General features: G+C 40.6%; 1 protein-coding gene across 2 annotated transcripts in view; it reads left to right on the top strand.

Annotated features, from left to right (window-relative positions):
• The window catches only part of KANSL1L (KAT8 regulatory NSL complex subunit 1 like), a 59,011-nt gene extending 45,489 nt beyond the window's left edge, over nt 1-13,522 (top strand). The window contains exons 10-15 of one of the 2 annotated variants that reach the window (XM_062506598.1): nt 1,745-1,869; nt 3,315-3,439; nt 3,974-4,028; nt 9,429-9,541; nt 11,038-11,191; nt 11,768-13,522. In XM_062506598.1, the coding sequence (XP_062362582.1) occupies nt 1,745-1,869; nt 3,315-3,439; nt 3,974-4,028; nt 9,429-9,541; nt 11,038-11,191; nt 11,768-12,016 (821 nt within the window). In that variant the 3' untranslated portion in view covers nt 12,017-13,522. Of the gene's footprint in view, nt 1-1,744; nt 1,870-3,314; nt 3,440-3,973; nt 4,029-9,428; nt 9,546-11,037; nt 11,192-11,767 lie in introns of those variants that run through there. The other variant, XM_062506599.1, reaches the window with a different exon arrangement.
• Nucleotides 13,523-14,000: the final 478 nt, after the last annotated feature.

The raw sequence follows: 14,000 nt of genomic DNA, 5'->3' as shown, positions 1-14,000 counted from the left end.
TTAGCATGGCATTGTAAAAATAAATGGCATCTTACCTCTCCAGGCTGTTAGAATGTAAAGCCTCACCAATTCTGTTACAGATTCATTTATGTAACTTTTGGAAAACCTTTTGCAAAATTCTCTGCAATGCATTTGAAGTAAACAAGTCACTGAGCAAGAGGGGAAACCATATTAGATTAAAATTTCCCTTAGGAAATAATGAAAAGGTATAAATGATCAGTTAACATTGTGGAAAAATTAACTGCTGGTACATTTCCAGGTGAAAACTGATAGTGTAATCTTTCAGTAGAGGTGGAGATACAGGAGTTACTGCAGGGATGAATTAATAAAAAATTATTATCTAGGATTAAACTCCAAAACCCACAACCCCAAAGCAAGACCACCCAACTAATTAGAAAGTTTTAGGAGAGACAAAAAGCTGTTTGGGGCCCACTGAAAAGTGCTTTGGATTTAGATGAGGGTTGTCCTTTGAGTCTGTCCCCTTGTGCAGTACAGCCCTGCCTTTGCTGTACAGCCTTCTCTTGTAGTCTGTGCCTGTCTCCAGTGGGGTGCTGTGCCCCGTCCCCTTTCACCAGCAGTGATCTTGTTTTCCATGCCACCTGCTCCCCTGACCACTTGCTGGTCCCTAGGAGGTGGATGCTGACTCAGCGTTTCTCAGTTTCCCTAAGTGTAGTCATGGACACTGAGATCAACAACTGGAGTTACGTGGGAGCACTAGTAAGAGAGAAAGCATCTTGCTAATAAACCTTTTGAAGTTACCCTTAGTCCTCTGACAATAGTATTTATTTTTTTAATGAATGGAACCGAAAAAGCAATCTTTTATCGTGAGGATCATCCCAGGGCCAGAAAACTCTTCTGTAGTGCATTCATGAGTAGGAGCAGAAGTTTTAGCTTATTAGTGCTGTGGGTGTATTACTACATATTTATTCCTATTTTGGGCTCTATCTAGGAGAAATTATCCAGTGAGGAAGGTCAGCCTAATGAACAAGGCCAAAAATAAAAGCTGTGTGCCAGGGAGTTGCAGAACTGCCTGGGAGGTGGTAGCTCATGACCTTGACCCAGCCTGTGCAATACAGTCTTCAGGATCAGTCTTACCTCTTTTTCCATGTTGGAATACACTCATTCTTTTTGTTTGTTGGTATATTAAGTCTGAGTTCTCCTTTCTTACTGGAAATTAGGTAGAAGAAAAGCAGAACACGTGGTTAAATTATGAATCCCACTAAATGCTGTTTATATTGGGACTGAATGGGAGTAAACAGGAATTACAATTTGTCTGGAGCAGTGAATCAGAAGAAGCCCTATTGGTTTGGAGATCTAAACTGATTTTGTTTGTTACCCTTGCTGCCAGTTTTATCATTTATTAAGGAAGAAACAGTCAGGGAGAACTTATGAGATGCACCCCAACTGAAGAAGTGCTGCTAGGAAACGGGGAACCTAAGTCAGATTGCATCTGCTGTGTGTGCATTCTATGACAGCTCCTGAAAAAGAGAGTCAGAGTTTGCCCATGTAAGCTGGTTCCATGAGAAGAAATCCTTTGTAGAATAAGAGGGACGGGTTTTGTGGAACAACAATGACAGGATGAAGAGCAAGTGTTTATTTAGATGGCTTTTTTTAGTATCCAGTAAATTTTAAGTGGCTCACTGTGGGCTTCTAGAAATGGTTTTGCTATTAGTGTGTGGAAAAATTTCTGCAGTCTAAGAGCCAACAGCCAGTATGTCTTGTTGATTGTTGTTTTTTATGACAGGTGAAAGTAGCACTCAGTTTGAGACATTCTCCTTCCAACATGCAGAGCCCGAGTCCCACAACAGTTTTACTCCCACGAGCAGTGTCAGTGCCATGTCTCGACCCACTCACAGCACTTCATCACAGGTAAACCAAAGATGTGTCACTGTCTCAATGAAATACCAGCAGAGACTCCTGCAAATGAATAATCCAAAGCCACATGCCTTTTACATCTGTAAAAGTGTCCTGTGACAGTGCAGAGCGTTTCTACAGCGAATTTAGTGGATTACATTAACTAATTTATTGCAGATTGTTTCTGAACAGATACAGTGGTGTTTCTAAAAGATACTTGCTTGTAAAAGAATTTTGCAAATCATATAACTGGAGTGTAAATTATGATTTATTGGCATTGTACCTTTTTTTCCCAAATTTCATTAAATACACCGTGATTTATCTTCCCAGTTTTATACTAGGGCACTTAGAACCCTTTTTTCTTGGTGCAGCTTTATAAAATGGCCTCATGGTGCAAATATAGTCACAAATTTGTTAACTCACATTTTCCCTATTTATAACCCTTTGTGCAGAAATACAGGCAAAGTCCCAGGTATATAATTTGCTGAGGAGCAGCAGAACTCTGACCCAGTGTACAGAAACACACTGTTTTACTGATATTAATGGAAAATTCACAACAATATTCAGATTCAGGTCCCATGGTTTTGCTAAGCCTAGTGGTATACTGGTGCTCTGTAAGTTGTCATGTTTTAATGCAGAGTTGAGTTTAAATGTGCATCTCACATAGTTTAGACAACACACACTCCTCTATTCCCTTGTTATAAATACGTATTATAAAATTGGCTTTTCACAAATATTAAAATAAATGCTATATGTATAATGTTAAAATAACTTTTCTATAGAATACTGTTTTTATTTCTGCTATTAACAAAACTTAAACATAGTAGTGAATTAGCTAATATATAGTTATAATTGAACTGCTTGTTTAGTTAGAATAACATTCAGTAAACATATGATAAAAACTCTACTACTAATATGCCAAGTATAAGCAGCTGCCATCTGAAAAAGTATAGACCAAAGCCCAAACTGAAGATAATAATGAGAATGAACTAAAAACACATCCAAAAACATGCATGCCCTAAAAAAAAGCCCAAAAAATCGCCATACTATACAGTTCCTAGAATATGTAAACTAGTTTTGTAAAAAAAAAATTAAATATTCATAATAGTTTATAAATGCACAACTGGCTGATATACTAAAAAAAGTATTTAAAAAGTGACTCTAAAGATGCTAAGTGTGCTCTTGGCTGAATGCCAAGCACTCAGTCGTTGACCCTTTGCTTTATTAGCTTTGTCTGCTGTTGTCTTTTATTAAACTTTTTAAATTTTACCAGAAAAGTGAACCTCGTTTTTCACACCTTTGAGTTGATCATTGTCAAAGAGCATGTAAATGAGCACTTCAGAATACTCTTGTTTCCATTAAAGGTCAGGCTTTCTCCTTGTGAGTTCTGATGCTTCTCTGCTAGCATGTTTTTCCTGTGATTTGAGCTGATGTCCTCTTGTGTTGATTCTATTATTCAGCATAACTCCAGGAGGAGGTTGAGAAGTGAGAGCTCCTATGATATAGACAACATTGTTATTCCCATGTCTCTGGTGGCACCATCAAAGTTGGAGAAACTACAGTACAAAGAAATCCTTACTCCAAGGTTTGTTCACAACCTCCTGAATTGCAAAGACATGAAAATGAACATGAGAACATTAATTAAGAATATAATTTACACAGAATTAGAATTGTTATAATATTAAAAATGATCTTTTCATGCACTTGGGCTTTTATCTGTGCATTTGAGTTCATGTGACTGAAGTGAGGGGAAGACTTGGACAGCTGATAGCACAGGAGAAATAGTCTGATATACACAGGGATATGGCAGATGCACAGACTGACTAGAAGTAGAAGTAGATTTATATAAATCTTCGTTGTAGTTGTGGCCTTTAATAAATTTAAATTTAATAATAATAAAATAAGGCTGACAAGCTCTGAACTTTGTTCAGATGTATTTGTTTTTTTTAATGTCTTTTAAGTTGAAAAGTATTATTACAACTGTATTGGATATCTTAAAGCCTGTGTTAGGAAAAGGAAAGGTTAGATACCTTGTTGGGAAAGGAAAATAGAAATTTCAGCTATTTGTATATATATCAGCACCTTAAACTTATTTTGATTTTCCTTGTCTTATTTCTAGCTGGAGAGTTGTTGAACTTCAACCTCTAGAAAAATCGCCCACAGATGAAGAAGAGGTAGGGTATATTTTAATTAAACCACTAGCTTTATTTGAAGTAGATACAATATATAATTTGGGTAATTGGTACGTGCTTTCTGAAAATGCTGACTTCATACAAATGCCAGTAAGTTTCAAGTTTCAAAAATAAAGTATTAAGTATCAGATTGTGAAAATGTGTCTTATCCCTACAGTGGAAGACAGAAATGCAAGTACACCATTAATATTCCTCGTTCATTGTTTGTGTGGCTCTTACCCCTTGCTGCTGCACAGTCAGCTCTTCCAAAGGGTCCCTTGGGTCAGGCTGTGCCACCCTGCTCCTGAGCACTGTAATGCTGCCTCTCCCAGTGTGACTGCCCCGTGGGGCCACCAGTGCTGTCCCTCCCTCTCATCCTCCCCTTCCTATGGCATGTTGCTCTTCATATGCTGATCAGGCCTCTTGCCTGTGGGTCCAGCAAGTTTCCTCAGTTTCCTTTTCAGTATTTGTTTTCCTGCAGCCCTTCTGTTGGGAATAAACTTTTCTGCATAGTCAGGAACAACATAACCTTCAGCATTTCCTGCCTGCCTGTTGAGCTAAGTTTGCAAATCATTGGCTAGTTTTGCTTCCTCCAGACATAAAGTATCTACCTTTTTCTTCAGGGATTGTCCATGGACTTTGCAGCTGGGGGAGTCCTTTTCTCCCCTAATTAAGGGTTTGAGGCGTTTCCCAACCTTGGGGTGAATGTGCCAGCAAGTCTGATCTCTGGGCTGACTTTCTGTCCTTCCAATCTCTTTGTGGCTTCTTTTCCAAAACCTGTCAGTTTTGCTGTCCTTTGGACATCTTTAATCTCCCTCCAGTCTCTGCCACTATCACCAATTGTATGTGTAGGATTTGTATTCCTTCCTGCCTTTATCCACAATATCTGTTCTTAAGCTGCTATTTGAGAGAATCTCCAAAGCAGAGGTTTAGTTGCCATAGAGTAGAAAAAGATGGCATTTAAGTAGCAGAAAGTTACGTTAAACTCAGTAAACAAATGATTATGTCACTCCCTTGGGGTAGAAAACATACTTTCCACAAGGCATGAACTTCCTCAGAGGTTTACTAGGTCTGTAGCTACCTGCTCCATTACCTTTCCTTTAGGAGAACATCATGGTCTCAACTCCTTACCTGGTGTAGTTGCACTTATCTGGCAGCACACTTTTGGGTTGGAAGGAAGAGAAAATCTTACTCTGTCTCTGCCTTTTCCCATCCAATTGAGAAATTCCTGTGAAGTCTGTGGTCAGATTTATGTTACTTCCACCCACCCACTTGTGGGTTAGTACCATCCCAGCTAGCAGGAAACATGCCTGTCCTTCCTCTGTACAAGGAGGTCAAATTCCACACACAGGAGAACTCTCCTGCAAGGATATTTAATTAAACCATTTGGAGAATAAGTAATAAAGGCAGCAAGGGCACACTGTCCCTTGAGCATCTTCTGTTCATTGCTGTCTTCATCCTGGTGTCTGGTGGGGAGGAGTGAAGAATTTCAGCAGTGATTTTGCTTTCAGGGCTTCAAGGAACTTGCATGGAACCTGTGGATTTCTTGTTTAGATTTCAGATCCCATAGAGATGACTTGTCTCGTGCTTTTAGTGTATTTTGCAGAAGGGACTTCAAGGTCTCTCTCTGAAGTTAATGTCTGAATTACTAGCCCACCCAGTACATTTGTGTTTGGCATGACTCTGAATCCTGTATGATTCATCCTCTGGCCAGGAAATAACTCGAGTTAACAATACAGCAGCTTTGCCTCCTGCTGTGGCCCACTGCTTCTGTATCATCTGTCAGCTACTGGGTAGAAGGAGGGGGAGAGATGTCAGACAGAAAAATGCTAATGACCTTGTTCTTGTAAATCCTTTGCCAATTTCCCCCTTTCTTTTGGGATCTGTTAATTAGTTCGGGTGTTTTTCAGAGTACTTGAAGAAGGTAATTCATCATAATTCTTCAACTTCCTCTAGCTTTGAGCTGAGTTACATCTGCTACCGAGTAAGCTTGTAAAAAGACATGAGGAAACAGCACTGTTACCTGTTGGCATTTTCTGCACTCATGCTCTGACACTCTTGAAATTGCTTCAATGTGCTAAAGTCAAGGCAAGCTTTAGTAGGTCATTCATGTAACACAAGGGAAGGCAAAATACACTTTCTGCTTTTATATAAAATCCTCTCTATTTCACTGCATAGTAGCCTGTGTTGGAAATTACATAACTTTAAAAATTGTTTTGTGGTACTACATAATAGGTTCTTTACTTCTCTGTCTTCTGCTTAGCTAAATTTAAAACTTCAGAGTTGTCCTTTTGTCAAGCAGTAGTCAGGGATTTCTGCCACTGGTTAACTTTTATTTTCTTCATTTTATTTGTCTTTGTCATCTTAATCTGTATCTTCTTCTCTGTCTTCTTCATTTAGAGACTTTCAGTGCAACAGTCCATATCCATGCAGTAGACCTGGTATCCAACATTTACTAAATTACAAATAAATGTGGGGTCCCCAGTTTGTCATGCTCCACGTGAGCCACACTTTGGAGGATGGGAACTCAGCTCTTGCTGGGAATCAGGCCTATTCATTGTGCTTTTGAGAACAAAAAGCTTACCTTTTATGGGTGCATTTTTGTTTCTGGAAATTTTGCCTTATAGGAACAAAATTGGCAATGCAAAAGTTAATCTACTATCTGTGTCTGCTGTATTACTTGTTCTAAAAATGCTTTCTGGAAACAGAACATTTGAGTTTCCTGATTTGCATGTGTGCATTTGCAGTCTTATTGCTTTAAGGCATGGGAGGGTGTGGCGCAGGTTTTCCTGTTTTCTTTTAATTTGTTTTGTCCTGATTAAAGCTTCTGAAAAGGCACAGTTTTAGCGTTCAAGTTTATTTTGTAGTTGTTTTGGTAATGACAAATTCTTTGGAGTAATTCCTTGTGCAACTAGTTTTGCATAAGTGTTTTCACAGCCTATGACTCAGAGTTTCCTGTGGAGCCAAAGAGCGAAGCACAGATTTTGTTGTTTTGAGAACCTTTCAGAAATATTCCTGATGCTATTCAACATTAATGCACAGTGTGTCGTACTGTCGGGGGGGGGATCCAAAGCTTAGTTTTCTTTGAGTGAAATCATTAGACATGCCTCCCAAGCAGGCGTTCCCCACAGCCTTTTCTCTCCACATCACTGCCAGATCCACCCACTGAGGAATCACACTTCTTTTGTCCTTTTTCAAACTAACCTTAGTAAGGAAAACCCACCAAATTTCTCCTGTTACAGAACTTTAAATTAATCTAAAGTTGTTAGAGGAAATACTGGGGAGCAGCAGAGACTGTAGTGAACCAAGTAGAGACCTTTTATTTTGATGCAATGAGATTTTTATCCATAGAACAGATAATAATTTTTAAATAAGAAAATTTAACGTTCGAAAGAATATGGCAAAACTAATTTTAAATAAACAAGTGGTTAAATATGCTATCACCAGCTATGGAAAACAAACAAGGTTTATTTCTGTATTTTTTCAAAACTCTTCACTTGGAGGGGAATATAGACTTTGATTTTTTAATGGAAACTTAAAAATTAAATATCTTCCCAGCATGAAAAGTTTTGGCAACTTGCTAAGATAAGTATTTTCAAATTCCTAAGTTTTTCTTTCTAAATTATCTTTTGTTTCCACTTCAAAGGAAATCTGAGCACAGAAAAATCCTGAATTTTCCCCAAGGGAATAACACTTTCGTAGTTCATAAAATTCTCTCTTTCATGCTGTACATCATTGACCTTGGAAAGACAGAATGTGAACTGAGATGTAGCCCTCTTTGGATCTCCTCCAAGTGACAGAGCTGATGAATTTCAGAGAGGGGAGGAAGCCCATTAAGTTCACTTGAAAGGAAACCAGCAGCTAACAAAGTGGTTTGTGTTTAACATAAATAAATAAAAGCAATGAAGGAGCCTTCAGCAAGGAGTGATGAGATGAGCAGACTAAGCAGCCTGCTTGCCTGAAGATTCTTGTCGAGTGCTGGGCTGAGGAGGAACTGGGCAGCCACAGTTGTACAGATGGGTCCTGTGTCTGATTCCAATCAAAAGGAAGCCTTTGGGATCCCACTGACTGGTTGTGATACTCTGCCATGGTACCCCAATGGTTGTGAAGCACCTGGATGCTGAGGGACTCGATCTGGGGATGGCTTCCACAGAAACACGATGGAGTGGAGCACTGCCAGGGTCTCTGTGGTGCTACCTGGCACTGCAGTGAGGACCATGCATTTTGTGGGCTCAGTTGGAAGATAAATGGTGTTACTTGTACAACAGCATTGAGGATTTTGCTTTAGGAAAAAAAAAATCAGTTTATTTTTCATGAACCCCCCCCCCCCCCCCCAAATTACTAGTATAATTCTTGTCTAACATTGATCTGGCAGTGCAGTTTCACAGCTCCTATGACCAAGAATTGTTCTTTCCAAGAATTTCTCAGCTTTTGAGCTGGGACTAGCTGGCATAAAATCCATGGCTGCAGCATTCAAATACTCATGCCAACCTCAGCTTTTTAGGTGAACTTTGAATGGTTTGGAGCACTTTGAAACAACTGTGAACTGTACTGGAGGGATCCAGCCAAGAACTCCCCCTGCCATCAGGGGAGTGAGGGGGATGGGCAGCAAAGCACTCCTCAGCCAGCCCTGGCTAAGGAACAAATTTCCTGGTGTGTTCAACATGATCAACAAACTTCCTGCCATCAGAGAAACACAGATGGTACTTTCACAGTGAAAGTCAAGTGCAATAGCTGCATCTTATACCTAAAAAGCTGTCTCTTGTTTTACTACAAGTAGGTAAAGTACTTGCATTAGGGCTGGTTTAAGCTGTACTTGGGATCATGCAAACCATTGGGTAAGAAATAGTATCTTCAAAGCAGAAGCCATTTTCTGCTTGGTTTCACAGCAGCAATGTGGCACCTCAGGTTCACTGGATTCCTCTCTGTGGAGTTACTGAAGTCCTTGGTGAGCTCAAACCTATTTCTCAGTGCTTAAAGAGCACCTGGCAAATCCTGCTGCCTCCCAGCCTCCTCCTAAAGCAATCTCTGGAAGCTGTTGGAATTTTTGCTTGTCTTTATTATGTACTTCTAACACTGCCTTGATTTGCAAATGAATACTTGTCATCTAAATTTTCTGCCTCTCACCACAGAGAAAAATGTGTTAGTTGCAGGGAGGGAGTACAACTTCTATATCCATTTGGATCAATCACAGACAGGTAAAGAAATAAAGCTAAAAGGACAGCATCCCATGCACCAGAGCTCTCGTAAACTGAATGCATGTAAACGTGCCTTTGTAGTGAAAGCAGGCATTGTGTTGCCTTTTCTTGTTTGTTGAATAGCCCTTTACAGAATTCTATAGAATACTGGCTGGTGTTGTTTTTAGTGATGCTCATACTGAGCTCTCCCTGTGTCTGGTTACAGGTAGAAGATCTGTCAGACCAAGCTTTTTCCTTGCGCCACACGAAGTACGAAGAACGAGAGCGCGCGAGGTGGTCGCTGTGGGAGCAGAGCCGCTGGCCCAGGAGGAACAGCAGGCAGGTGTACTGGCTTTGATCAGAGCCTTCCTATTGAACCTGGTGTGGGTTGTGGTACAGCAGTGTCAGAAATGCTGTCACAGAAGTTTGGGAATGAGGGCACCGTTCATTAATTAAATCATCAGGGACAGTAGCAGGTATGTTTAACTTTGTGGCTGGTAAGGGAAGGCAGTGCTGAGGCATGCATACTTATAGAAATTGGGCATGTTAGTGATCTGGCATTACTAAACAAGTATCTTCCTCCTTCACTGAACACAGAGCTCTGCTAGACTGTGCCACTCCCAGTTACTGTGATTTTAGCCACCTGGTGTATCACGAGTCCTCCTTCACTCACCTGACTCAGATGAAACTCCACAGTGTTCATTGATGTGTTACTGAATGGTCCTGGGCTGTGCCAGGGGCCTTACACTTAAGAAAGTCATTGTGTGAATGGTTCATTCTCACAGGTTTGCCATCCGGTGCAGGATCATCAGATTTAAATATAACCACTAAAAATCTTGCAAAAAGTAGCGTATATCAGAACAAATGTCATAAAGTTGCATCTGTAGTTTGGCTGTGAGAAAATTATTCCCATAAATCACTTCACAGTCTGCCAGGGCAAGAAGCAGCCTGTGAATGTTGGGAGAACTTTTTCTGCTATTTATCACATTCTTGTGTCTACTCTTGTCTGAAAGTGAACCATGATACTAGGAATAAATAGTCAAAGATAGCTTTTTTAATGCAGGATAAAAATAGAGCTAAGCCATCTCAAGGAATTTAATTTTAAGCAATTTTGAACATAAAACCTCCCAACTTTAGAAAGTGTACTGAAAAATAAAAAGTTCTGTATGTACCTTAATTTTGAAACTCTGAACTCCTTGATAAAATCTTAAGTGTTGCTTGAATTCAGAAGTAAACTGCTCATGAGCAAGGTCAGGCTTCCACCTGGAATTTCAGACATATGCTACTATTTTATATCTCATTTAAATTTCTATTAAAAGTTTGGACAAAATCTTTAATCTTACTACATTTTTGATTGCTTTGCACTTGAGTCCAGAGCAGAAGTGGTAAGGGGGAGCCCAAGGATTTGTCTCTCAAGTTGCACTTGGCACAGTGCTTCCAGTGCAGTTTGGACCCCACGGGCTCCTCTGGGTGATGCTGCTCTCCCAGGTGGAACAGCTTGTGGCTCACAGATTTCTTTTGTCCAAAATCACACTTCTGGTGAGCATGTGGGGCAAGATGCAGGAGTGGCATCAGTCACTAGCTGTCTGCAGCCAGAGTGTGCCTGTTCCACCCATTTTATCTACTTTATTCCTCCACACAGAGCTTTGCTTTGGCTCCAGCCAGCAAGGTCAAGAACCACACCAGTTTATCTCTGCTCTTTTGGTTTAAGCAAGCAGAAGGGAGGTAGCATGTACAGAGAAACTGAACACTTTGAAAAGAAAATGTGAACTGCTCATGGCAAATGTGAAAAGTCAGGAAGTGGTTCTTAAAACTCATTTCTAATTCTGCACTAGATCTTACAGCAAAAATGCTGATGGTCGACACAGCCAGGACTCAGTGCAGAAAGACCATTGCACTGCTGACTCTGCTCCTGACCCAACTTCAGAAGCACACAGCTCTGTTTGTTCAGGAATGGCACCACTCTGCAGGGAGAGCCAGGAAGAAAAGGTGGGTACTTCCAATAGCTTCCAGGTCTGGTCAGTTCTTCAGTGACAACAAAGAAACCTGAAAATACTCTCCTGTCTCACTGATCAGAATCTCAGGCTGTCACCCAGGTTCATGTGCACTGAACAGTACTCCTGTTTAGAACTACATTGCTGTGCTTTGTAAATTAACCCCAGATCTGTCAACAGGTTTCATTGCTCAGTACACATGGCACATGTTTTTGAGGCATATACGAAAGGACTGGGTTCAGGCTGGGTGTTGGCCAAGGTTCCAGACAGGCTGGTCATTAGGGGGTCAGGCATCCTGATGGTCTGGCATTGTGGAAAAGTTTCATTGCCTGTTGAAGGGTAGATCTGTTATTAATTCAAAACTTTATGCAGCCAGCTTACATCTTGGTGCCTGGCAATGTTGTATTTTTTTATCTGAAGAGCCCTGCAAACACTGTAAAGAAAGGCACTCATTTGTTACTTGATATCACATGATTCTGCACAGTTAATCAGTTCAGACTCAACTGAAATCCTTTTTTATCCTCTATACTCTTTTTTCCACCCTCACTCCTACTCTTCTGCTTCCTTTCAGTCTGGGCTGTGGGAACTTCGAGTTTTTCCACTAAAAGATGAAGAGGTAGAAGCTTTACTGTGCCAAGATCAAGCAACGAATCAGACTGAAATGTCAAGTGCAACTTTCCCCAGCAACTCTCCCTGCACTCCAGGCACACCCACTGCTTTGCCAGACAATGGCTATCCACCAAGAAAACAATCTACCCAAGAGTCAGAAGACTGCAAAAGCATTTGCCTGGGAAGCAACAGTACAAGGAGACAAAGGTGACAGGGAATAATGTGGTTCATTAAGAAAACCAATTAAGGTGGAGAGAAGTGTAAGGTAAAATCTCTCGTTCACACAGCGTATGACAACACAATTCAAAATCTTTATGTTAGCTGCATATAATATATTTTCTTTCTTGCTTTGTAACAGGCAGGATAAATCCCAAAGACAACACTTTCTTCTTCCTGAACCCCAAGAGAAAGTAATTATTTCAAGCTGGAAGTCTAATATTCCCAATGTCGGGAGTGGGCGCACATAAATTGCTGGCACCATTCACTTTCTGTTGTCATATTGCCACATTTGTCAATAATCATCCTTTTCTGTTTGTTTTCAAATGCATATCTGGTTCTAGTGGACTCTGGTGCAGCAGGGGATGCTGCTTACCTTATCCAACAACTTCAACTGAACACAGAAAAACTACTTGAAAATAGTGGGGATAAGTGTTAGCCTCAGATTATTTTCCTGTGTGGCATGACCGTGGGGCAAAAACCTGTCTCTCTAACTGCATGTGTAAGGTAAGGCTAGGTGAGAACCAGCAGTTCAAACCAAGGGATCTGGAAGCCTTGCACCTAGCTTAAGTCATGTAGTCAGCTCTCAGTAGTGCTAGGGCATGTTTCATATTGAAGTCCTCAAGCAATAAAGTAGAAGTAGCCCACTGCATTGCCATAGTCAATGTATCTGACACTCAGAAAGCAGGGTCTCTGCTCCAGGCCTGTGGGGAGGGAGAGACAGGAGGGAAGAGGGGTCAAAGCCAAATCAGTGACACAGTCCATGGAATGTTGTGGTTTGGATCATCTTACTTCCTTAGTCCTTCAGTAGCTAATGAGGCTCATAATACTTTGCTTTAATATGTTAAAGTCTTGTTCCAATTTTCTGTACAGTGCCTTTGAAGAGTCTCGTAAGTATGCCAACATTTGGTGACTAGCTGGAAAGGAAAAGATGATTAATGTCTTGAAGAGCAATAAAAAAAAAAAAAGCCCCAGAGCTTTCCATTGTGATTCTGGATAGATTTTGCATTTCCCAATGCATTCACAGTGAGAAAACAAAGACAAGTTGTTTAAACTTGCATCTAAATAGCATAGCTTGGAATGTATCTGCACTCCCAAGAGGTATTAACAAAGATTAAACATTGAATGTAGGTATAATCCATCAACAGGCAGTTTTTCTGTGTAGGACAGTTGAAGGCAATTTAATAGGAGTCTCTGTTTTTCGTGCAGTTTTCTTCCATGTGTAATATCTGGAATGGCACTGGACAGATGACCCAGTTTTAGTGTCAATTTATTTTTTTTGGTCAAAATGACAGGAAATACACACTGGGCATATGAAAACAGTTCAGTAAAGTTTCAACACTACAACCTATTGCTACATTGTAGTTTATTGCACATTCTGATTATTTTTTTAAACACTTTTTTAACACTGGTTTGTCTTAAACTTGAATCTTGCCTCAATGTCTGATACAATAATCTTTGATGCAAGGTTGGTTTTTTAATTAAAAGTTATTTCTATATATGTTGTATAAAGTCTGAATTTGATGGCTTTTTAGAAGTGAAGTAGCAGGAATACTTCCTCTTGGCATAGAGCTCTGCTTAGGTCTGCATAGGCCTGCAAACCCACTGCAGCTTTGCTGTGGGTACTGATGCTGCAAGGCCAAGGCCCCCCTCAGTACAGAGGTGTGTGTTGCCCTCTCTCTTGCCCTCCATGTGCACCTTCTTCCAGGGAAAAGTTTCTGAAAGGCCAGTGTCTCAGATGTTTTGCAGGTCTTTTCCATATCCCTGTCTACTCCTCAGGAAGCCTGACCTGACCAGCTCTCACCCAGCTTAGTTGTAAGGTATGGGCTTCCTGTGTTGTCTGATCCCTGGGGCAGAAGGAGGAATTCCTACACTTTAGGAGAGGGGACAGACCAAGTAAACCAGGCCAGCTGCCTTCCATGTCCTGAAAGTGCTGCCAGGAAGTGGAAATACAATCCAGTCTGTCACAGGAGGGCTTT

The sequence above is a fragment of the Cinclus cinclus genome, chromosome 21, assembly GCF_963662255.1.
Source record: "Cinclus cinclus chromosome 21, bCinCin1.1, whole genome shotgun sequence".
Lineage (NCBI taxonomy): Eukaryota > Metazoa > Chordata > Aves > Passeriformes > Cinclidae > Cinclus > Cinclus cinclus.
Note: the sequence above shows the minus strand (reverse complement) of the source record. Positions and strands in the feature narration are given on the sequence as shown.